The 25,551-nt window shown below is 34.6% G+C and overlaps 2 protein-coding genes across 5 annotated transcripts in view; both read left to right on the top strand.

The window, feature by feature from the left end:
• The first annotated feature begins 295 nt into the window (after nt 1-295).
• LOC110102844 (autophagy-related protein 3) lies at nt 296-14,099 on the top strand. Its single transcript, XM_020831331.2, has 10 exons — nt 296-631; nt 748-818; nt 922-1,038; nt 1,133-1,299; nt 2,150-2,235; nt 8,011-8,062; nt 8,783-8,848; nt 9,870-9,997; nt 10,177-10,279; nt 13,939-14,099. The coding sequence occupies exons 1-9, from the start codon at nt 471-473 to the stop codon at nt 10,271-10,273; spliced, it is 945 nt and encodes a 314-aa protein (XP_020686990.1). The 5' UTR covers nt 296-470; the 3' UTR covers nt 10,274-10,279; nt 13,939-14,099.
• Nucleotides 14,100-15,100: 1,001 nt separating this feature from the next.
• Nucleotides 15,101-25,551, top strand: part of LOC110102850 (PLAT domain-containing protein 3-like) — a 23,875-nt gene continuing 13,424 nt past the window's right edge. For 2 of the 4 annotated variants that reach the window (XM_028693278.1, XM_028693281.1), the window contains exon 1: nt 15,101-15,708. In XM_028693278.1, the coding sequence (XP_028549111.1) occupies nt 15,148-15,708 (561 nt within the window). In that variant the 5' untranslated portion in view covers nt 15,101-15,147. Of the gene's footprint in view, nt 15,709-22,838; nt 23,166-25,551 lie in introns of those variants that run through there. The other 2 variants (XM_028693279.1, XM_028693280.1) reach the window with 2 other exon arrangements.

The raw sequence follows: 25,551 nt of genomic DNA, 5'->3' as shown, positions 1-25,551 counted from the left end.
TTTGAATATTTTAAGGTCTTTACATTTCATTAAAATTTATATTTGATTGGATGAAAATTTTAATTTTTATGAATTTATTTTTTCTTACAATTAAATATTTTTATTTTTTTAGTCATTACATTTAATATACCCTAACTTTAAAAGTAAAATTTATGTACACATACTTTCATAAAAAATGTAATGCAAGTTTATAATGTAATTTTAAAATATATTAACTAATTATTACACTAATCATGATATAATTTCAATAATTACATTCTAACAATATGTATTTCCTATTATTGGATTTCAATAAATCTGACGGCGTCTTATGGTTTCTGTCTAAATTCCCGTCACGCCAGAGAAGAAGAGGCAGCATCTTTCGTGCTCTGGCATTCCAAATCTTGCTGCTTTCCGATCTATTTCAAACCCTAATTCGATCCTCTCTCTGATTCTTTTGAAATCGATCTTCCCTGCGAATCAAGGAAGAAATGGTGCTCACTCAAAAACTCCACGAGGCCTTCAAAGGCACTGTAGAGAGAATTACTGCCCCGCGCACCGTTTCCGCCTTCAAAGAAAAGGGCGTCCTCAGCGTTTCCGAGTTCGTTATCGCCGGTGACAACCTTGTTGCCAAGTGTCCCACCTGGTCCTGGTTAGCTCTAATCCTATCCCCAAATCTGACAAACCCTCCTCCATGCCAGGTCCTCTTCCATCTGCATTCTGGTTTTGACTTTTTTTGATGGTACATCTGCCTGTGAATTTGGACAGGGAAGCGGGAGAGCCGAGCAAGAGGAAATCTTACTTGCCAGCCGACAAACAATATCTAATCACAAGAAATGGTTTCCCAATTTGATATCCTATTTCTCAAGCAATTTATCCTAGAGATTTGTTTTCTTTATCGGATATTTAGGTTGATTTTATTGAAAAGAAGTTTATTTTCAGTGCCTTGTTTGAGGAGGGCTGCGTCAGTGGAAGAAGAGTATGAGGCAGCTGGAGGGGAGTTTCTCATTGATAACGATGATAATAATGGCTGGCTTGCCACTCATGGAAGGCCGAAAGGTGAGTAATTGCTTACTTTTCATCTTGATCAGATAGAGGTTTGTAAGACATGCATTGCTCCTTTATTAATTTGAAATTCTGTTATACGTCCTAGAGACTAATTCCGCTGAAGAGGAGAACTTGCCTTCTATGGAGACCTTGGAGATTAATAAGTGCAGAGGTATTAAGCCTATTTCCTCTTATTTAGGAGGTGAAGAGGAGGAAGATATACCTGACATGGCCGACTTTGAAGACACTGAAAATCTGGTGGAAACGGATCCGGTTAGTTGTCTCTATCCTTTACTTTCTTTTCTATCTTCAAAGTATTATAATTTTTCTCGAGGCATTTTCTTGATCTGCATAGAATTGTAATGCTGGTTTCAAAATTTTCAACATGTGGTAACATAACTTGCATATTCTCCCCTTTTCAAATACTTTTGGTTTGTCGCTGGATTGAATTGTGTAGGGGCAATTTCACTGCAAGTAAATCTTTTGAGTCGTTGTCTTGCGGATGCATTTAGTTAGACTATATAAACATTTGGAAGCATATGGCCATCTGACATGATATCAACATACCTACAAAATCCTTGAAAAAATGGGAGAAGAAGTGGAATTGGCCTTGAACCAAGAGTAAAAGAGAGGAAGGGAAGAGTAGAAAGGAAGAGGAAAAGTTTGGTGGATAACTTAGGAGGGGAAGGAAGCCATTCAAAGCATCATAATTTAAAATCCAATATATCTGACTATTACATGACCCTTGGGCCTTTATTTATTTGAAATGATACCCAAAGATAAGATAGCATGGCCCTTAATCATTAAGCAAAATACCAAATATATCATTAGGTTACATAAGGCTCTATTGTCCTTGACAATTGATAATAAAGACAGATAGGTGCATTAAATAACAACACAACCATATACTATGACATGAGATAAACTTCATAACAATGATAGTAAAGAGTTATATCATGAATTCTAACATAGAAGTTGTGATGGTTCGCTATCAATATGTATTTGCTTACATCTTTAAACCTTGAGCTAACATCACTTGCTAATCTATTGTTCATCAATGCGAATATTATGCTTTTAGTTTTCAGTACTATGATGGGAAACCTGCTTATACCCTTGATCGCAGGCCACACTTCAGCCATCATATTTCGTCACACATGAGCCTGAGGATGACAACATTCTTAGGACACGTACATATGATGTCAGCATTACGTAAGTAGTATTTTTTTTTCATTGTACATTTACTTTTGTTAGGTTGCCAGTTATTAACATTTAGAAATTATCTGCATCAAGGAAAGCAACTAAACCTACATCATGCCCACTTATTATGGATCATCTTGTTTCAGTTGTTGTAGCTTTCTTTATCTGAATGATTGCCACTATTTGCAACAGAATTGTGATGTTTGTTTTCTTGTTTATGTAGTAATGTTAGTTTAATTTTGATATGAGCTTATCATTTATAATTGCTTTGAAGTTATTTAAATCTAAGTTATTGGAAATTCTCTTTTATATGTGTTTCTAATAGTCTTCAAGGCGTTAGGATAAAACCTAAATGAAAAGCCATTCTAGTAGATAACAAGCCTTGCTACCAAAACTACTACTACAACAACAACAATAACATCACGCCTTTATCCAGCTGCATGAATCGTTTTTCTCCATTGTGTCCTCTTAAGAGTTAAATTCTCATTTAAATTTAAAAAAGAAAGGTCATTTGTAATATTTTCTAACCAAGTCTTTTTAGGTCTACCTCTACCTTAACATAAGCCAAATATTATACATCTACTTTCCTAACCGTGTCATCGGAAGGCCGCCGTTTTATGTGAACAAACTATCTAAAACGACTCTCTCTAATCTTTTCTTCCATTGGAACTACTGTTACTACTGCAACCTTTTCACGTATATGCTCATTTCGTATCTTGTCTCTAAGAGTAAAGCCACTCATCCACCTGAACATTCTCATCACTGCAACACTTAACTTAATATTATGCTTATCTTCTAATGGCCAACATTTCGCACCATAAAGCATTGCAGGTCTTGCTACCAAAACTAATTCATAAAAATGATTGTTGTAAGAAAACTTGGCCTCTTATAGTTTTCACTCATTTATTTTTATAAATTGCACCTAGTCCTGAACTTCATGAACCATACATGTTTCTTATTTTGAGCTATAATCTAATTTGAGTTTGTATTTTTTGACAATGTTTTGTGACCTTGATTTGTGATAATAATTGCCTATAGCTACATGTTGCCATGAGATTTAGAGCTATTTTTAATTTGGAAAGTTAAGAAATGTTGACTATGGTCTATATAGATGGATTGTTAATTAAATACAAGATTTCATGCAAGTTTGATGGTACAACAAGCCCTCAAGTGTAAGCTTTAATCAAATTCTAACATCGACATTGCATATAGGCATATCCTTAGGAATGAAATTTTTTGTTCAATTAACTTTAAGTTGCAAGTCAAGTTGCGTGTATTAGCCTTTTTATGTGGCTCTATCTACTTTTTTCCATTTCTTTTAAGCGTAGAGGTTATGTAGTGCTGTAAAATCTTGTGCTAGATGTTTATGACATGGTTCCTTGGTTTATGCAATTGTAATTATAAATGGGTTTTGATGCTCTTTCCCCAAAGTTCCTATTAACGCTCCAAAAATTGCAATTGCCCAGACCTATGGGAGTTGTGACCATACCATTGTTGCTTAGAGGACTATAGACGCCTCTGCACAACTATTATGGTTTCTAAGAGTTGTTATTTCTTCATGATGTGACATGTTAAGTGCCCGTCGTATAAAGTTGACTTAACATACTAACAAAATGCTATGTTCATATCTTATGATGTTGAGCATTATGACTCTTGATTTTTATGGTCCATAAATATGAGCATGAGTATACTGATTGCACTATAGTAGAATTTGGATTTTGTACGTAACCTTTAAAAGAGATAATAAAAAACATGTTGATGTAAATTTTTGTGGGTTATCTTTTTCTTCTTTTGAGACTATAGACATTATAACGAAATGCAATTGCCCAAACGCATGGCAATTATAAAATAGTATAAGAACCATGCATTAAGAGGGGTTGCCATGTTCGTTATTTTGGGCTTTGATAAACAAAGCCCCTTTTATGGTCTGGTTGTTTTTATGCAGAAGGGTTGAGTGTGGTTGCAAGTGACATAATGGAGGTAGGATGAGGTTAACTTTCATTGTAATTTTGTGATGTGTGAGCCTATATTTGTTAAGTATTAATATTTCTTGGGGGATTAATTAGATGAATTCAAAACTTAAGAATTAAGTTTTATTCATATCTTCAATTGATGATAGTGATGATAATAGCTTTTAAAGGTTAAAAATATTTGGTAGTTTGTTAGTAAGGGATATTTGAGTATGGTGAATTATTCAAAATATTTTAGTCTTGCATCTGCAAACAACAACATCTTAATGCAGGTACCTATCATCCCACGCAAAGGAGCCCACACAAAAAAGCAAAATTTCTTACTCTTGTGAGTATATACCATACAATATAGACTTTCTCAATAGGTAGATAACTCAACAAGTCAATCAAGCCTAATTTCATTTTGCTATGTTATAGAAGTAAGTTTTTTTGTATTATTCGCTATAAAATCTCTTATTATAATATGATGATGAGTACAATGAGCCAATGTACCATAAAATAAACCTAAATCACTCACTATATATGGAGAACCTTCCTAATATACTGTTTTCTATACTAACACCCCCCTTAAAATGATGCATATATATCAATTAATTCAAACTTGTTACATAAGTCAGAGAAAGAAAGAATGTCCCAAAATTTGAATTGGAGACATGAGAAGTGATAATTTTCTTAAGAAGTAGAACATCTCAAATAAATTGATAATTTACTTTATTATATTTGGTAATTGGTTATTTCATGGAACACATGGTTCTTGGCAATGTAATTGACAACATGATTATCAACCTTTAGAACTATAGTTTTTTTAATGGGAAAACCAAACTCTCTTAAGAGAGTCATTACCTACATCATTTTATGTGCATAATTGGTCATAACTCTATATTTAGCCTAAGCATTGAATCTTACCACTGTAGTATGTTTCTTACTTTTTCATATAATTAGATTACTTCCAAAAAATAGAAATAGCTAGAAGTTGAAATTTTTTTCTTCAACAAGTCAATATAATCGACATCTGAAAAACTTTTCACATTTAAAAGTCCATTGTTAGTATATGATAATCCTTTTCTAGATGACTTTTTGGATGCACCTAACAACTGTCTAATGCTATTGATTTGGTGTTTTAATGCTTTGGTTCAAAACTTCAACAATGAATGAAATATTGGGCCTATTAATAGAAAATAAATCAATTTGCCTATCAATCTTCAATATCAAAGAATTCCTTGATATCTGAAGTAATCTGAATGTTTGTAGCGGCATTTAATGGATTTTCAAACAGTAAGAACAAGCTGTTCAAAAAGTTAAATAATAGATTTCCTTTGAGAAATTGAGAGACTCGTTTTTGTAGGAAAATTTAACTATTATGAAAGTATCTGTTTTGTCCTAAGTTTGTAGTGAGAAAACACTTTGCAAGTCATGTTTTGTCTTGGACATATCTTTTTGATTACTCTATGTAAGATGGCATCAACATAGAGGATCATTTTTTAGTGGTTATTTAGTGTCCTTGGATGTCCTCTACCTAGCTTTCACACTGTCTAAGGAGAAAGTATCAAAGTAGCTTATAACGTAGACTTTTGTAAATCCTGTTGCAAGCAACTGGGTTTTATGCCAATTGATCGAGACAACAAGATGGAATTTGATGATTAACACTTATAATTCTCTTATATTTTGCTATCAATTAAGGATGGTCTCTGCTGTTAATGGATATACATAATGCATAATGCCTACAATTATGATGATTTTAATTAGGTACATTATATAGAGCAACCATATGATGTGTTACTCCAATATATATATATATATATATATATATATATATATATATATATATGATTTTGTTACTCAGGGGGAGAATTGCATGTCTATTTAAGGACATCTATGTGTTTAACAAAGCTTAGAAGATCTTGTTAAGTTTGGCCTTTGCTACAGCTAACACACCTTTCTTTTATACCTCTTCCACCAAGTTACATTCACTACAAATTCTTCTACCTCTATCAACTCTGATACCATGTCAGAGAAAAAAGATTGTGCACATTGTTAGAGGGGTGAATATGCTGAATTAAACCTACAACAATATCTATATTTGTAGTACAATCAGTAATATGAAATTTCCTAGTCTTGTAGGGTAGATCCGACCAAAAATTGACAAAAATAATAAATAAAGAATTGATGCAACATTGTTGCAGTTGGGCTTCAAAATTATGATCCTTAAGGTCTTTTAGAATGATAATGTTCAGTCCCTTAGAACTCGAGCTACTTCGAGTGTTTGGCTTAATCGTAGATGTATAAATTTATAACCTGAATTCCCTAAATATGAAATCACTCTCTGCAACTCTTCCTCACGTTGTGTGCCCACGTGAGATTATTTAGTTTTGGTCCTCACACAATCCAATCTCTTATTCATGCTTTTCTTTATCGATCTAACGTCCTCCATACAATTCTCACCTCTTATTTTTTGGTTCTTGCTTATTCTATGCTACCCTTGCTCATTTAGCTAGATCTCACTAACTCCTAGTCACTCCTACACTCTATTCAATCTCTATTATACTCAATTTTGAAACACTTATGAATCTAATAATTTATAATGGCTTCTCTGTGTTGGTCTTAATGGTCATTAGCTTGTTAGATTTGATGCTATCTGTTCTTGACAATATCTCATTGCTAGGCCGATCTACATTCTCATTGCCAACACTTAACCTTTAGTTTTGTCACTCCCGTGTCTCTAGTGCTTTGAGAAATATTTCCCTTTCCTTAAATCCATCATTTTCATAGAAAACTAGAATATTTTGTTTAGGCGAGCTCGCAAAAGTTTATATCCTTGGGTGGGTTTGAGATTTAACCATCCAACTTAAGTCCGATAATCGAGTCCTATGACCTTTCCTTGACATAAACTAGGCCAAACTATGCTCAGCTCATCTTGTGCCAGGCTCCTGCTTATTGACTAGGTCTAACAAAATAATGTATACAATTTCGTGCATTTATAGTTTGCAGCTACATGCATAGAAAATTATTAAATTTAATGGGTAGTAAAATGTTGTGGAAAGACTAGCTTTTCCCTTCAAACTTTTCAAATTTGATATATAGCATTTGGCATGCCCGACACATTCATCTTTTAAGACATGTTTAATTGTATGTTAAATGGGGTTTACGAGAGGGTATCCTAAATCGTTGATGAGTATCATACACCATTACAATCCCATTGATGAAGTATCTAGTCTTTGACGATTATAGGCTTGGTAAAATTTTTATGTTAGAATATCCTGAGAAAAAAGTGGTCTGGAGGGGATTCAAAGCTCTTAGATCTATTTTGAGATTTGTGTAATATTAATCACATATAGATTGCACTAATCCTTAAGCATATGTAAGGCTTTAATGCTCATTCTGACCAAAATTTTGATCAGCATATCCTGATATAATCTTTTTAGCTGGGCATGCTAAATCCAATTTTTGAAGATATGTAAAGTTATCAAGAAATTCTGAGTTATTTTTTATGATGATGTTGATGGTAATGATGATTTTTTGTGTTATTCTGTTTCAATAGAGTCTCCTTGTCCAAAATCATTGCGTGAGTTTAGAAACTACTCGGTTTAAAGGGGCATTATTTTGGATATTTTTTAAGTTTTAGTTTCTAGTAATGTTAAATAGGATGTAAGAGTAAAAGCATTTCCAATTTTCTTTTTAATTTTTTTATTTCTACTGAAAATTAGTTGTAGTGACATCTTTATCTGCTTTTGTTCATTGTGTTTTCTGTTATTTCTTTAACGTTTATGTTCATAAGTTTGTTGTGTGTCTGAATATGTTTAGCCTTTAAATGCTGCAGGTATGATAAATATTACCAAACTCCTCGTGTTTGGCTTACCGGATATGATGAGGTCGTTTTACAGTTACCATGATTTTCTTTCTTCTGCAAACTTTTATAAACATCTACATTTTCTTATTGCTTGTTCGACTGATTATTTGAGTTAGTTTTCTACTTCTTGGTCACTTGATCTCACCTTATTGCTCCCATAAAAAAGGGGCTATTACAGACACTAAGCATGCGCTAGTCATTAAAAGAGGTTTAGTCTATAAATTCGTGGGAAGAATGTCTCTTGAAACATATATTTATGCAGATGTACATTCTGAATTCTTTACTTGTAATTTGGGATTAAATTAATCGCTCAAAAAAGATTGGCGATTAATCTGCAATGATCGTTGCACCAAATCCTGTAGTTGTAGAATTCATTGTTATACCAACAATAGCTTGAGAAGTATTATCATTTAAGTTGCAACATGATTCCACATTATTATTGAAACATATTTTTAAGGTGACCCATATGCAGCTTTGTGAAACAAGGGGAACCATTTTTACATTCGATTATGGCTAATTCATTTTCAATTTCTTCTTTTCACTCCAGTTGAGTTGGAAGAAGTGAATGTAGTTATAAATTACACCTCTTGGTTTCACACTACTTATCGGGTTTTGTTTTAGATGGAATGTGCTGCCTGTTAGGTTAAATGATGTTTTGCCTGTACAGCTTATTTGATTTGTGCAGCTGCTACTAAAGAAGTTGATGAAAACATTGTTAACTATTCCTATGTATTTTCTGCAGTCAAGAGTACCTTTGAAACCAGAGCTTGTACTTGAAGATGTTAGTCAGGACCATGCACACAAAACGGTGATTCCTTCAAATTTCCTGCAATAAATATTGGCCCTGGCATTTGGCTTGAGATCATGGTTTCTTATTCTTTTAATTAACTCTAAACTAACATTTTGTTAATGTCTTAGTTAACGAATTTGTATGCAATACCCGTATAATATCTGTATATATGAATTATTCAAAAAGAAACTTTGTTTTTCGTATCTTTCAAAAAGTACTAAAAACATATAATTTTATGTTACCCCGGCTGCTTTGCTTGAACGGGTCCCTAGTGGACCGGTTTGGGTTTATCACTGCCGGCCCAAGCAAGGAGAGAGAGGGGGGCCGTCCACTCCTTTGGGCCCCACACCTTGAGTAATACTTGTTTGGAGGGAAAAATTTGAATTAGGGGCTGTTTAGGGAATTTGTAATTCTCCTGTCTTTAATTAAGGGTTAATGTTAGAATTAGATTTGCATCTTGAATTTGAAAATGATTTGAGATCTAGGGTTTGTGTTCTTGGGCTCTAGGCTTGGCTAGAGAATCGGAGAGTTGTTTCTTCCTCTCGAATTGAAGAAACGTGTATCTTTGCTGTTTTTCCAGCTTCTACTAGTGAAATCCTTCGTTTTCTCTCAGTTTTCTATTGTTTTTCCCAAGAAATCTGCTGCGAAGTGCCGATTTTCTGCTGTAAACAGCAGTTTGCGTTCTGTTTTCTCACTAATTTCGATTAGGTTTACTTGCGAACTTAAGTATTACCTTAGGGTTACTTACGAACTCAAGTACTTCCCATCATTTTAACCTTCAAATTTATAATGCAAATACTTTATGTATTATAATTCAATATAATTGGGAAGTACTCAATTTTTGTCCAGTTTGATTTGTGTAAGTAAAATAAAAAAATAATTATTATTATGATTAAATAATTCATATTTTTCTTTTAGATTTCTAAAATAAAATTTGTATTTTACACATACTCATCAATACCTGTTTAATATCTATCCCGTATTTTTCTAAGATTACTGTAATAGATTTTACCCCAAATAACTGAATGCAAAACTGCAGGTGACCATTGAGGATCATCCACATTTGGCGGGGAAGCATGCATCTGTACATCCATGTCGACATGGAGCTGTGATGAAAAAGATTATTGATGTACTCATGTCACGTGGAGTGGAACCAGAAGTTGATAAGTAATTCCTTTCTTTATCATTCTCGAACTTCCAATTCTAGTGGACGCCTATTTACTTTCAATGTTGTAATTTTCCCAAAATTAGCTTGGCTCTTAAGTTCTGTTTATATTGAACTAATTGTGATAATTTTGCAAGGAAACTATTTTTTTTATTATCTTCTGTTTAATTTATGCCCCCAGGTACCTTTTCCTGTTTCTGAAGTTCATGGCCTCAGTAATTCCAACCATTGAGTATGATTACACCATGGACTTTGATCTTGGAAGTACTAGCCACTGAATACAGGTATTTCAAGGCACATGTAATATCACGTAATTTTATTTTGGCTATTGTATTGGTTAATGCAATCATTAATAGAATAATATATTCTAACTTTACGATTGGTGAATAAAAGTATCTTAAATACTACAACAACGACCACAACAACAAGCCTTTATCCTACTATATGGGGTCGGCTATACGAATTCTTTTTCTTTATTATGTCATAAAGTATCTTAAATAGTACAACAACGACCACAACAACAAGCCTTTATCCTACTATATGGGGTCGGCTATACGAATTCTTTTTCTTTATTATGTCATATTAAAAATCAAATTCTCATTTAAATCTAATAAAAAAAGTTCATTTCTAATATTTTCTAATTAAATATTTTAAGGTTTACATCTACCTTTTATAACATAAGTCAAATCTAATACATATACTATCCTAACCGGGTCATCGGAAGGCTGCCATTTTATGTGACTCTAAGATGACTCTCTCTAATCGTATCTGACACTGGAGCTGTTCCAGCCTTTTCATGCATATGCTTGTTTCGTATCTAGTCTCTAAGAGTAAAGCCTCTCATCCACCTGAGCATCCTCATCTCTTTAACACTTAACTTAATATTATGCTTCTCTTTTAATAACCAACATTCTGTGCTATAAAGCATTACAAGTCTCAACACCATCTTATAGAATTTTTCCTTTAGTTTAAGGGGTATTTTTCTATCACATAACAAAACTGATGCATTCCTCCACTTCAACCATCCAATTTGAATTTTACTAATAATATCTCCATCTATTTCACCATCAATCTGAAGAATAGACTCAAGATATCTAAAACGTGTACTCTTACTAGTGACTTGATCGACCAAAGTCACAATTCCCCCACTAGATCTATCATTACTAAATTTACACTATGTATTTGGTTTTAAATCGACTTAAATGAAAACCTTTAGACTCTAAGGTTGACCTCCATAATTCAAGTTTACATTTAAGTCTCTTTCTAATCTTATCAACAAGAAGAATGTCATCAGCAAAAAACATACACTAAGGTACATTCTCTTGCAAATGCCTAGCTTAAGAACATCCATGACTAAAGCAAAATGATATGGGCTTAAGGTTGATCCTTGATGCAATTCAATTGAAATAGAAAAAATACTTGGTCAAACTACCTTGTGTTCGAACACAAATAACAACTCCTGCATACATATTCTTAATGACTTCAATATAAACATTATTAACCCTTTTCTTTTCTATAACTCTCCACAGCACTTCTCTTGAAACTTTATCATATACTTTTTCTAAATCAATAAATATCATATATAGATTCGCCTTATTCTCTCTATATTTCTCCATCAAACCTCTCAACAAATGTATAACTTTTATAGTAGACATACCTAGCCTAAATCCAAATTGATTTTGAGAAACATTAATATCACGTCGTAACCTATGCTCCATAACTCTCTCTCCCATAATTTTAAAGTATGACACATTAACTTAATCTCTCGGTAATTCACACAATTTTGTGCATCTTATTCTTAAAAAAAAATCAACACACTCATCATCCACTCATCTGACATCTTTTTAGTCTTCATAATAATTTAAAAAAGTTTAGTAAGCCAAACAATTCCTTCATCTCCTAGGCATTTCAACACCTCTATTGGAATATCATCAAGTCTAACAACTTTTTCATTCTTCATTTTCATTAAAGTCTCTCTAACTTTGATTTTATTAATACGCGGATAAAAACAAAAATCTATATTTTCATTTAGGATGCTAAGGTCACTAAAGTTAATCGTATTCTCATAATCTTCATTGAAAACGTAGCAAAATATCTCATCCACTTTTGTTGAATATTCTCTTCTAATAAAAGTAATTTTTTATCTTCATCCTTAATGCACTTCACTTGCGCTAAATACTTACAATTTTTATCTCTTTGTTTGGCTAACTCATACATATATCTTTCGTCTTCCTTATTATCTAATTTATTATATAAATTATTAAAAACTAAAATATTTGTATCTCATATTGCTTTCTTAGACTCATTACGGACCTCTTTATATCTTTTCGGATTTTTAAAATCTTTACTTCTAAATTAATTTTTATAATAAAGTTTTTAAATTTTTATCTTTTCTTATATATTTTGATTTCACCATTAAATTTTTTTTTATTATCAGTAGCTTTTTTTATATTCCAAGCACATTCTTTGCAACATTTTTAATATCATTAACTAATTTTTTTCACATTAAATTGGGTTCCTCATGCACAAAAAAAAAATCTTAAGATCTAGAATTTTATTCTCAAAAATATTTTTTTTAGTGTTCTTTAGATGCCTACATCTAATCCTAAAATATTATTTGATTTTATTTTTCATATTATACCCATTCATCTTAAACTCTAAAATCAATAAGCGATATTAGATACATAAAATTTTACTATGAATAATTTTACAATCTTTGCAATCTAAATAATCTATTTTTATATAAGAAATAATCAATTTGAGTTTTATTATATACATTCTTATAAGTGACGAGATTCTCATCTCTTTTCTTGAATAAGATATTAACAATTATAAAATCATAAGCTAGAGCACAATGTAATATAGTCTTAGCATATTTATTAGTCACTCCAAACCCATAGCTATTATGAATGCTTTTAAAATCATCTACCTCTCTACCAATACGTTCATTTAAATATTTTTCAATAAAAACTCTTTTTTCAAGATGCATCTTTTGTATTAATTATTGTAAATCATTCTAAAATTTTAATTTTGAACACATGCAAACCTACTTGAGGAGCATAATAACTTATAATATTAATAATCTTAGCATTAACAACAATCTATAATATTATAATTATATATCTAATTTTTATTAATCCTTACAATATTATCTTTTAAACTCTTATCTATAATCACACATATACCATTTATGATATGGCTCCTATCAGAATATCATAATTTAAATCTTAAACTATCAATCTCCTTAACATTCTCTCCAACGCATTTAGTTTCTTGAATGCATAGAATATTTATTTTTCTATGAATCATAATGCCTATTAATTCCATTAATTTATCTGTAAGGGAACATGTATTCCAAGTTTCTATCCTAAATTTAATTTCATGGACTAGCTTCTTTGTTCACATCCATCCATGATGTGAGAGAACCCTTGACTATTTAACACTGAACTCGGGCACTAGTGCAACGGCCCTTGCATAATTCTCACTATATTCAGGCCATACAATGTGTCGCTTCTAAGGAATGTCCTAACTCCTAACATTAATACAATGTATTAAATGATTAATATCATAATTTTTCGACAAGTTTTATGCTGGTTGTTAACTACCTAACGCAGACCTGGCCATTGCAACATTAAATTATAAATTTTCTCTTTAAGATCATTACAAATTAATGTTAATATATATTTTTTTGGATAAAAACAACTGGCCTTTCTCTTTGGAGAAAATATGCTGAAAATTTTATTGCAATTTTTGTGTGTTAAGGCATATGATAGCGTTAGTTTTGTTCTACATTGGATGAATGAAAAAATGTTGACATAGAAATACCAAATCACTGTGCTTATAATAGATTTGATCTTTGGCGTATTTGGTTCAACATTGCTTCTCTTTTAGGTTTGTTCTAATGATAATGCATTTTGTTTTGTTTTTCTAAATCTTGGAGCAGATGCAGTGGGTAGGTCCTCCTGCAGAAGCTAAGGCAATAAGAACACAGCCACCTCCATTCAGAATGGTGTGATTTGTTGTTGCTTTTGAATCCCACTCACAACTTGTATTCTTTGTAAATATTATAGCTATTATGTACTCTCTCTCTCTCTCTCTCACTCAGACCTTTTTGCTGATCTCAAAGACTAAGATTTCGTTTGGGACGGCTTTTTTATTGCTTTTTAAAACGGAGTTTTAGTACAATTTTTTTAAATTTTGTACTAAAACTCTGTTTTAGAAAGCAATAAAAAAGCCGTCCCAAATGAAACCTAAGACTTCGTTTGGGACGGTTATCTTACTGTTTTTTAAAGCAGCTTTTTAGTATTAGAATTTTAATTTTTGAACTAGAAAGCTGTTTTAAGTAGTAAGAAAGTCATCTCAAACGAGACCTAAATTACTTGTACATGTGAACTGCTTTCATCACAGTTAATACCCGCTGCAGATGATCATATAGATAAACTTCTTCATTTGTCTTCTAATATTAAGATTTCGTTTGTGATAACTTTTTTTTTTTTTTTTAAAGTAAATTTATACTAAAAAATTGTTTCAAAAAGCAACAAAAAAGCCCTTTCAAATGAAGCCTAAATTTCTGTTTTCTATTTTATTATATGTAATATTGCTCAAACGAGAACATGTTCTGTAGAAAATTGGTCTGTATATATTCCTATTGTTTTTATATTTATTATTTTGTATAATTTTCAAGCTAAAGATAACTTTGTGAGTTATTCAATGATAATAAAAATAAATATAAAGGTTAATTTTAAAAATATAATTTTATTTTTATATTTCATCGATAAAAATTTTTAATACATTAAACTTTTTATATTTTAAAATTGTCACTATTTTCTCATATAATTAGATTTTTATTGATGAAAATTTTGATGACTTAAATGGATTACAATATAGAATTTTTTGAAATCATGCATTCAATAATGCTCATATTTAAGGATTATAAAATTAAATTAGAATATATTGTTAATAATGTTTTTTTAATCTGTTTTATTTTTTTAATTTGACATAAATTATTTAAAAGGTTGGGTCAAATGTTTTTAGTTTTAAATCATGTAAAAATATGAGCAAATGATATAAATGTGTAAAGATTTGTAGTTAATTTCTGTAAAGACACGATCTCTCTCTCTCTCTCTCTCTCCATTTTTATTCTGATGTGGTGATGACCCTAAAGAGAACGATCGAAAAAATGTCTCCCCTCCCCTTTTCCATTCTTTTTCTCCTCTTCTTTGTGGCCGCTGCTTCCACAACGAAGAACAAGAATGACGAGAAGCAAGAATGCGTGTACAGCATCTATGTCCGCACCGGCTCCATTATCAAATCCGGCACCGATGCCAGTATCTCCCTCACTCTCGCTGACTCCTCCGCCAACCAATTCCACATCCCAGATCTCGTCTCCTGGGGCGGCCTCATGGGTCCCCAACACAACTACTTCGAGCGAACCTCCCTGGATGTTTTCAGCGGTCGCGCCACCTGCGGCCTCCGCGGTCCGATCTGTAGCCTCAACCTCACCTCCGACGGTGCCGGCGCTCACCACGGCTGGTACTGCGATTCGGTTGAGGTCACCGCCACCGGGCCGCACTTGCCTTGCTCCCAGACCCTGTTCTACGTCCAGCAGTGGCTAGCTAGCGACGCCGCCCCTTATCAACTTTATGCTTATGTGAACGGCTGCGATGGCGTCGAACGGGAGCGACGTCTCGTAGTTGGGGCAGCGGCCGCTGAGGTAAATTGAGGATCGCCGAGTCGTTTACCTGTTTTATTCGATGTTAGCGAATTCCTTATATAAATTTGCACGAGCTTATATGGTATTATTTGTTTTCGAATCGTTCTATATTAATCAGAAGGGATAAGTGATTTCTTATCAGTTATCAGTAATTGCTCATTTGATTTCTGCCCCTTAAAACTTTGGCCAGCTTTCAACATTTGCATGCATGTAAATATGGATTTATATATATTTATTTGTGTATTTTAGAAGATTGAAAGTTTATAAAAATAGAATTGATTTTTGGTTTAAATTTAGTTAGAATCAAAGTCAACTAGTTTAGCTGGACTTGAGTCGAGTAACCTTGAAGAGGCTTTAGCTCAGCTTAAGATCAGATTGAATGGTTTAAGACAAATTTGAGCTGGACCAGTTCAACTCAGGCCGAATATTTTTCATCTCTATTCTTGTTTGGCCAAGAGTGAGTAAGTTTAAGAGTTGAGTTTGAGCCATTTCAACTTGATTTTGACTTTCAAATGTTTTCTTAAAGTTAAATGTTGACAATAAAGACATGTTGTCTATAAAGGATGGATGGTTTCCAGGCTAACTTACCATAGTGTAATGTGAGTTTATGAGCTTTTTTATTTTTATTTTTTAAAAGGAACAAAGAAGAAATTTCACTTAAACATATCAAATGAAAATTACAAAATGAAAACGAAAGATGCCGGATGGACATAAGACCTAGAAATAATAAGTAAAGGTATATGATGCTAACATGAGAAATCATAATAGTCAAAATAGATGGGAGAAAAATGAATGTAATCAAAATCTGTTCCCACTTAGGATAATCATAAAAGATGATCTAGTTTATCACACATATTTGAAGTACCGCGTGTTTTCACCAATACGTGAAAAGGGTGGAGTAGTCCCAGTGGAAGATAAGATTATAGAGAGTCGCCTTAGATGGTTTGGTCACATAACGGCGACCTTCTGATGACCCGGTTAGGAAAGTAGATGTATTAGATTTGACTTATGTTAAGAAAGGTAGAGGTAGACCTAAAAAGACTTGGTTAGAATATATTAGAAATGATCTTTCTTTATTAGATTTAAACAAGAATTTGACTTTTAACAGGACACAATGGAAAAAAAGGATTCATATCGCCGACCCCACGTAGTGGGACAAAGGCTTGATGTTGTTGTTATTGTTGTTGTTGTTGTTGTTGTTGTTGTGTGTTTTCACTAATACCATTTAGTTTGGAAGGAGCAATGGAGAATTCATAATTTTGAAGTGGAACATCATCATCTAATTTGATCAAATTGGAATTAGCAGTTTTAACAGCTTAGGGATTATCTTTGGGCTGGGTATTCTTTATCTGAGGGAAGGGGCAATTAGCAACTCTAGTTTGATGATTGGTATTATGAGGAGCTATCATTAGAATCCGATTAAGATGTTGTCCTTTAAAAGAGGGAGGAGTGAAACTATAAGTGATAATAGTGGTTGCTTCAAAACCATTCAGGAGAAGAAATTTGAGCCAAAGTATTTACTTGAATCAGGCCAACGAGGTTAATAGCCTCATGATGCTATGGTTGATCCTTGGAGTTGGCACCTATAACCAAAACATTGCTCTGCATCTATGGAAATGAATAGGCTCATTAGGGTTCACCGGCAACAGAGGGGACGCCATTTTTAGCAGAGTAGCATTCCTAAATGAGGACAACTTATGACCAAGTAAATTACAAAGAAAACAGTAGAAGGGAATTTTTTAAAGATAACTTTTTGCCAATGACCTTTGTCCCCATTGCCAATCATAATTCTTTCCTCAAACTTCTCAGCAACACAAATTGCGTGACCTTCTCCGGATCTCTTTTTCTCCTTGGCAACTACAGGTCTAGTATGTGCGCGTCTGTTAGCTGGGCCAGGTGGATTGTTGGAGGTAGGGATTTATATCTAAAAAAACTAAAATTTTAGATTAGTCTTTTGTTTTTGGTGCTGTACCTGATACTGCTAGTTAGGGCGCCGATGCAAGAATATGCCTTTGCCTGCTAATATAAGCATAGATGATTCAAGTATTCAACTAGCTGATCCAAGGTGGCAGGGAATATAAAGAGCATGCATAAGGCTTGTATGCCACTTCGCCAAGTGCCGATTTGGATGCTGTAGATTGGTCCTCGTAGATTTTCAGTTGTTGTTCCTGAATTCTAAAGCATTTGTACGCATATGATTTTAGGGTAGGTGATTGAGAGAAAGCCAACAAACAACAACAACATCAAGCCTTTGTTCCACTATATGTGGTCGACTACATAAATCCTTTTTCTCCATTGTGACCTATTAAAAGTTAAATTCTCGTTTAAATCTAATAAAGAAAGATCATTTATAATATTTTTATAGCCAAGTCTTTTTAGGTCTACATTTACCTTTCTTAACATAAGTCAAATCTAATACCTCTACTATCCTAATTGAGTCATCGGAAGACTGCCGTTTTATGTGACCAAATCATCTAAGGTGACTCTCTCTAATCTTATCTTCCACTTGAGCTACTCCAACCTTTTCACGTATATGCTCATTTCATAGCCTATCTCTAAGGAAAAACCACTCATCCACCTAAGCATCTTCATCTCTGCAACACTTAACTTAGTTTTATGCTTCTTTTTTAATGGCCAACATTTGGCACCATAAAGCATTGTAGGTCTCACCACCATTTTATAGAATTTTCCCTTAAATTTGTGGGGGACTTTTCTATCACACAACAAACCCGATAGATCAAGAGATCGCCACTAAGCCACCAAGCAAAAAATGAAAAAAGGGGCTCACCAACGGTAATATATATATATATATATGATGTGAATCAATGTAGGAATTGCATTTGGAAAATAACATGAAAGTTATTCAAAGCGTTGTCAAAACAAATTTTATTACCAATAAAATAAAGGATTAAATCATTCTAGGTAATTAACTTGCTTAGGCGAAGATTTGCTTTGAGATAACCAAACAATTCATAACACTCCCAAAATAAAAGATCTACTTAATTGCTCATAACAAAAATCCCACAATTAATAATGAAGAATTTCACCTTGAGTACCCTCTCTCTCTCGTTCACTCTTGGGCTTTAGCGGAGAAGAAAGAACCATGCGAAGATGAGGAGCACCACTACGGAAAAGGCGACGAAAGACTTTGTTACCGGAGAGGTATTCGCCGGGGAAGGTGGTGGCGGATGGCGTCCGATGATCGTCCAAGTGTAGCCACGAAATTGTCGGTCGAAGATACTTGTGAGAATCGGGACGACTCGCTCCAAGTACTCTTCGATTGTGGTGTCGTCTTCAAATCCTACGTCAAAGCAAGGAGAACGTAGGATATCAATGCCCCAGTCGGCGTGGAATACTAATCCCCATTCAAGCTCCGGATCCGCCATTCGACATTGAAGAAGGGAGGGAAGGAGACAAGAGAAGGGATTTGGGCCGTGAGCTATGGAGAGGATTGGAGGGAAAATCTGAAGTTAAATTTCAGATTTTGGGTGGGGAAGGAGAAGTTATTTGCTCTTAAAATTTCCCTTAATTAGGTGGGAGAGAGGGGCGGTTAAGGAGGGAAAATTAAGAGGGTGATTGACGTACCCTTCCGAGATTGAAGCCGGAGCGAGGACTTCGACGGAGGAGAATACCGGCGAGGGAACCTGCAAAAGGGTTAAGAACAGAGAACAAAACCAATAGAACAGTAATGGAGTAATTTCGGTAGTATATTCCTTCTGCTTCTATCACCAATACTTTGGCATCATATAGTCTATTTTCCTTTGGCTAATTTCTTGCCTATTCTAAATAAGGAAAAAGGGAAATGAGAGAACGTTCACTAACAGAAAGTAAAAACAGAAAGTGTAAAAATACTGTAGTAGTGGAGTGTGTTGGCATGTGGTGTCTTGCAGAGTAGGATAGTCCCATCAGTCCTCCCCGCCTTCAGAGGAGGTGCTCCCGGCCGATGTTAAGGTAGTATCGGCGTCATCTGGAGGATGATATTCATGGATATCTGCTACATTGAAAGTGGAAGAAGTTTGAATATGGGCAGGTAAATCGATAACATAAGCATTATCGTTAATCTTCCGTAAGATTGAAAAGGGCCCGATCTTCCGAGATTGAATCCTACGATCGTGCACCGTTCGTTTGACATTTGGAGGCCTTAATGATGTCGGAATTCGGCGATCTTGGGCTCGTTGGATTCGTCTCGTCGAGCCGTTCGATTCAAGTATAAGCTCGTAAAAATCGAAGACTGTTTGGTAACTCAAATTGCGGTTTGAACCTTCCAACAGCGCTTTGGGTCCTTGATTCGGACTCATTTGGGCTCGGATTGGGTTGATCTTGGGGTCGTTGGGTTCGTATTTCCGAGATGCTCAGTTTGACTATAAGCTCGCTGAAATCGGAGTTCGGGTTCTACCGGAATTAATTTTTGGAGTATCCAACTAGATTTTGAAGTTTCCAACTAGCTAATTTTGTGATGCCGTATCAGATATAATTCTAACTAGCTAGCAACAATATGGATATCGGCAGCAAATTGCTACAGAACCTTCAACTTCACTTCGGAATTCACAATTTGGCCTCTATTGCTTAGTTTTTGGGCATTACTATACAACAAACACCAAATGATTTTTACTTGGGTTTCATTTGAGACAGCATTCTTATTATTTTTTAAAATTATTTCTTTGTATGAAAAAATTATTTTAAAAAATAGTAAGAAAGTTGTTCCAAAGGAAACGATAATCAAACAAAGCATGCATTAGATACTCTCCTGTGCAAGTATGCTTCATTGCAAGCTATTCAAAATCCAGTTGCTGTTAAAGAGTCCTACACTGACCAACATGTTGTTGAGTTTTATGATCTAGAAGAATTATATTGTTCTCTTGTTATTTCCTCACAAGATCTTTGCTATTACATGACCAAATATAATATTTGTTGTGTATTGTGTGGATCAACACGTACATGGGCCCCTAAGCAGCCACTTCATCCTTTACATAGCGGTACACAATCGTGATACACAACAACTAAGTGATGCCGCGGATTCTGATTCATTTCTGAACGACATCCGTATCTGCACAAAATAATTTCACCAGGATTAGATCGCTAATATCACCTAAAATAATATCAAGATTCAATCTTCTTAGAAACAAGGTAATGATCTTATTGACTCCTCAGCTTGAGCTTGAGGCATTCACCAAGAACATTGCCATATTTCTGTATTTGCTCACATTCCCCAATTCCCTTTATTCCCATTCAACCATTAATTACAGCCGTAGGCTTGTTACAGTTCAGAGCTTTCTCTACCATTCCCTCTTCTCCTCTGTTTAGAACACTACACTGTAGCTGTAAGATGATTGAAATGAAAGTTCTCAGTTTTCAGTTTACTTAAAATTCAGTTTTTAGTTTACTGCAATCTTTTGCTCACTCCTTTGCTTTGCTGTTCTCCAATACAAAGACTCAAGATATAAGAACACAAGCTATACTCTCCTATACGGCTCTCACACTCGCACATACACTAAATGAATTCACAATTTGCCAACCTCTCTACCCAAAGAATAATATTACTATTGATAGTTTTTCATTTTTTCTGAATGAGCACAGCAATGCTGTTAAACCAGTGCGTCGGTTCGCCAATAGTCGCTTCGGTTCACTATTCAAATTGACTCTTGCTGCGACATTAGGCGAATTGGGACTGTGGCGCTTCAATCAGGCGTTGCGACGCTATTGGATAGCGCTTCGACGCTAAGATCTCAAGCAAATTTTTGGTAAGCTCTTTGCTACGGTGCTGAAGGTGTGGCACGCTTCATCGTTGGTCTAATTTTCATAATTTTTCACTGATTTTATGCACAAGACACAAGAACTACGAGCACAAAATAACAAAAGAATAAGCATTTGAAATGAACAATTTTTTTTTTTATCAAACATCTCTTGGGCTAAATATAGAAGAATAAAAAAATATCTCATGAGTCGAATATGCCGATTTCACTTCAGATGGGCTGCAAACTTTAGTCTATCGGCTTCTAACGATTTCAAAAGATATTGACATAAGAATTGTAGAATTATAGGGCAATTTATAGCTGTCGAAGTCTATTTCACTTCGGATGAATGATCTCCTTATGCACTTCTTCATCTTCTCCGAAATGCAAATTGATTGCGAAATCGAGACATTGTTAGATGTTTAGGGTCTGCGAAGGGTATCAGATAAGGGTGTAAACTAGTTAAGCCGAGCTTGAGTCACCCTTGACTTAAGCTTGAGCTTGATTAATTAATCGAGTTCAAGCCCAAGCTCGAGCTTTATTCTGCGAGTGCAAGAGCCGGCTCTGATATATCACAAAAAAATTGGCTTGATCAGACATGAATCTCAAGGCATGTCCATGCAAGAAACTTCAAAAATAAGAATAGAAATCATTTGAGCTCTGATTTCAATAAACTTATAATCAAATTGAACATCTCGAAGAGATGAACCAAACAACACCAAAATTAGTTCAACCCAAGCCCAAATGAGCCCAAATCAAGAGTACAAAGAATACTTCGAGGCTTCAAAGTATTTATTGGATGATTAAATGATTGTAAAATATGACATGCTTATAGTCTAATTGAGTTGCTCAACGAGCTAAAGATCATCAAATTCTGACATCATTAAAGCGCTTAGATGCTCGATCAAAGATCTATGATCAAATGAGTCGATATCGGCCATCCATTCAAAACACTCCCAACTTGACCCTATATTTATAAGCCATACAACTCCCAAAGCACTATAAATAGATCCCCATCCTTGACACAAGGGAGAGGGAAAAGAAAAAAGAAAGGGAGAAGGGTGAAGAAGATTTTACCTTCAACCACCACCGAAGATCTTCTTGAAACACTCCAAGATCTATATTGGAATGTGAGGGGTTTGGGTAAACTCGAAACTCATTCTCGTACTCGTAATTTATGCAGGATTCATATCTCTTGCTTAGCTCTACTTGAGCCTATGACTGACTCTGCTAAAATTTCTATTTACCAAAAACAATTTGGTTTTGATTCTTCATTTGCTAACTCTAATGATAAGATTTAAGTTTTTTTGAAAGAATCATACTAATTTATCCATTATTTATAATTTTGATCAAGTTCTTCACTGCAATTTTTATTGTTACAATGTTTTTGTTATAAAGGCCAGAAAATGGTCAATTTTAATGGCTGCTATAAAGGCCCCTAGATGGTTGGACGAGATTTTAACATCATATCTAAAGTTGCTGAGACTTCCTGACCACCGTTGATTTCGACCACCACCGGAGCTTTTCTCGTCCATCGTTGAAGTTCTACTAGATCACTATCACAACTCCTCCTGACCACCGTCAAAATTCTTCTCTACTATTACAAAAAATTGATATCAAGAGTGCCTATCTAAAGATTAGTAAAAACTTTTCAATACATTGTACTAGCCATTGGAGGATAGATTGACTTTTGTAATTTGTTCAAATCAATTCTAGTGGAACTATTTCAATTGGGTAACGCTATGTGGTTTTTCCCTTCTTTAGGGCTTTCTACATAAAAATATTGGTGTTTTATCTTTCATTTGTTTTTGTGTTGTATTTGCGTGCATTGTTAAGACCTGAATTACTCTCATTCTATCGAACAATTATTAGGTCAGGTGACCTGACGTAGCTCTACGTTCGGACGCCAATAATATGTCGCCACGTGTTCTCGCTCCTTACCACGCGGCCGGATGACCCGACCCAGACCAGAACCCAGGATTGGTATGCTCGCGTATTGCTCGGTATTGCTAGGTATTGCTCGGTATTGCTAGGTATTGCTTGGCAATAACGAGAAATACCGTTCTGTGAAGACCAATACCGAGTTTTTAGCAAAACTCCGTATTGCTCGGTATTGGTCTTCACATAATGGTATTTCTCGTTATTGCCGAGCAAAATCGACCAATACCTAGCTATACCGAGTAATACCGAGCAATACCGAGTTTTTAGCAAAACTCGGTATTGGTCTTCACATAATGGTATTTCTCATTATTGCCGAGCAAAATCGACCAATACCTAGCAATACGTGAACATAGCAATCCCGGGGTCGTTCCGGGTTGGGTTGACGGGCCGCGCGGTAAAAAGCAAAAACACGTGGCACTATTTTACTGGCATCCGAACGTAGAGCTATGTCAGGTCACCAAACCAAATAAAAGTTCCATTCTATCGCCGTGAATTTCTCAACTCGCAAAAGTATGTTATAATGAGAAAAATTATTTAAACAAATATTATAATAAAATGATAAAAAGAATAAAAAATTATAAGAAAAATAATAAATAATCGCTTACTATGAGAAAGTGATATATGATTCTTAAACATGTTTAATAAATTTATATTTAAAATCCTACAACCTAATATATTTTAAGTATACTCTATATTAATATTTTTTAAATGAGTCAGCTTATGAGCTAACGAGTCGAGTTGAGGCTGGCTCAAATTTGGCTCATTAGCTCATCGAGTTCCGCTCACGAGTCGACTTAACTCACTTACACCCCTAGTGCTAGACACCAAAACCGAGATTTCAAGATGGAAGAAGAACACTTTTTGTAAGTTAAAAAGCAGAGCCCTACAATGGGTACCCATATCCACATCCACCCACATACTCACCTATATCTAATGGGTACGCCCATGGCCTCATGGGTGAGTATGGGTGGATAACATCTAGAGATAAAATGATTTACATTGCTAATCACCGTATGATGTATATTAGCATAATCCTCACTATGCAACACGCAACACTTAGTTGCGTTGTGGCCACAATAAATTTTGATATGCGGCTTAAAAGTTTGCAGTAAAAGCAAAGGGTAACAAGCCTCAATGCCATCAATCGTGGCAGATTGCATTCAAAAAGCATGAAAAGTTGATGGGTACGGCATCACAAAAGTCACCATGGGTGGGCATGAGTGGGTGAAGCCCGCCCACACAGAGCGTGGGTACCCAACCATGACTCCATGTAGGGCTTTGTTGCAGAGCCCTGTTGCCCATATCCACACCCACTCATGTACCCACCCATACCCAATGAGTATAAGTGGGTATGGGTACACCCATGGCCTTGTAGGTGGGTACTCAATATCGGAGGATAAATTGATTTATATTGCTAATCACCGTATATCTTATATTATTGCAATCCTCACTATGTAGTGTGCAACACTTAACCATGCTGCAACTATATTAAATTCTGATATGCGGCTTGAAAGTTTGTAATCAGAGCGAAGGGCAATAAGCCTCAATATGTGGCATAATGAGTTCAAAAAGCATGGAAAGTGAGTGGGTATAGGTGGGTACGACATCCCAAAAGTTACGATGGGTGAGCGTCGGTGGGCCAAGCCCGTCCGAGTAAAGCATGGGTGCTCAAAGGGTACCCAATCAGGACCCCATATAGGACTTTTCTTTGTTGAAAAGCCTAAAGAATTGGAGAAGATAAGCCAGAACAAAGATGCCGCAAATTGGGGAAGAAGAAATGCTAAGTATAGGAAGAGTTCATAGGTAAGAATCCGCTAGAGAATGCGAACCTGTCTTTTTTTTATTCCCGTTATTTAATAGAGGAAGAGGTTTAAATGAAAAGTAATTACAAATTAAAAAAATAGTTCTTTTGAATAAAATTATTAATTAATTAATAATAATAATTGTTGTGTCCAGGAGTATTCGCGGCGGTAGAGAAATATAAAGTTTATCGTCTTAGCATTGTACGAAAATCCGGCACGCAATCAGATAAGGAGAGAGGGTCTAGCATTTATGAGACACCAAGATTTTACGTGGAAAACCCCTGTAAAAGGGGGAAAAACCACGGGGCCTAGCCCAGTTTGAACGAATCCACTAGTATTTGTAGTCGATTACAAATGAGGCCCTTCCT

This window comes from Dendrobium catenatum, unplaced genomic scaffold (assembly GCF_001605985.2).
Source record: "Dendrobium catenatum unplaced genomic scaffold, ASM160598v2 fragScaff_scaffold_249, whole genome shotgun sequence".
Taxonomy (NCBI): domain Eukaryota; kingdom Viridiplantae; phylum Streptophyta; class Magnoliopsida; order Asparagales; family Orchidaceae; genus Dendrobium; species Dendrobium catenatum.
This window is presented reverse-complemented; position numbering and strand designations above follow the sequence as displayed.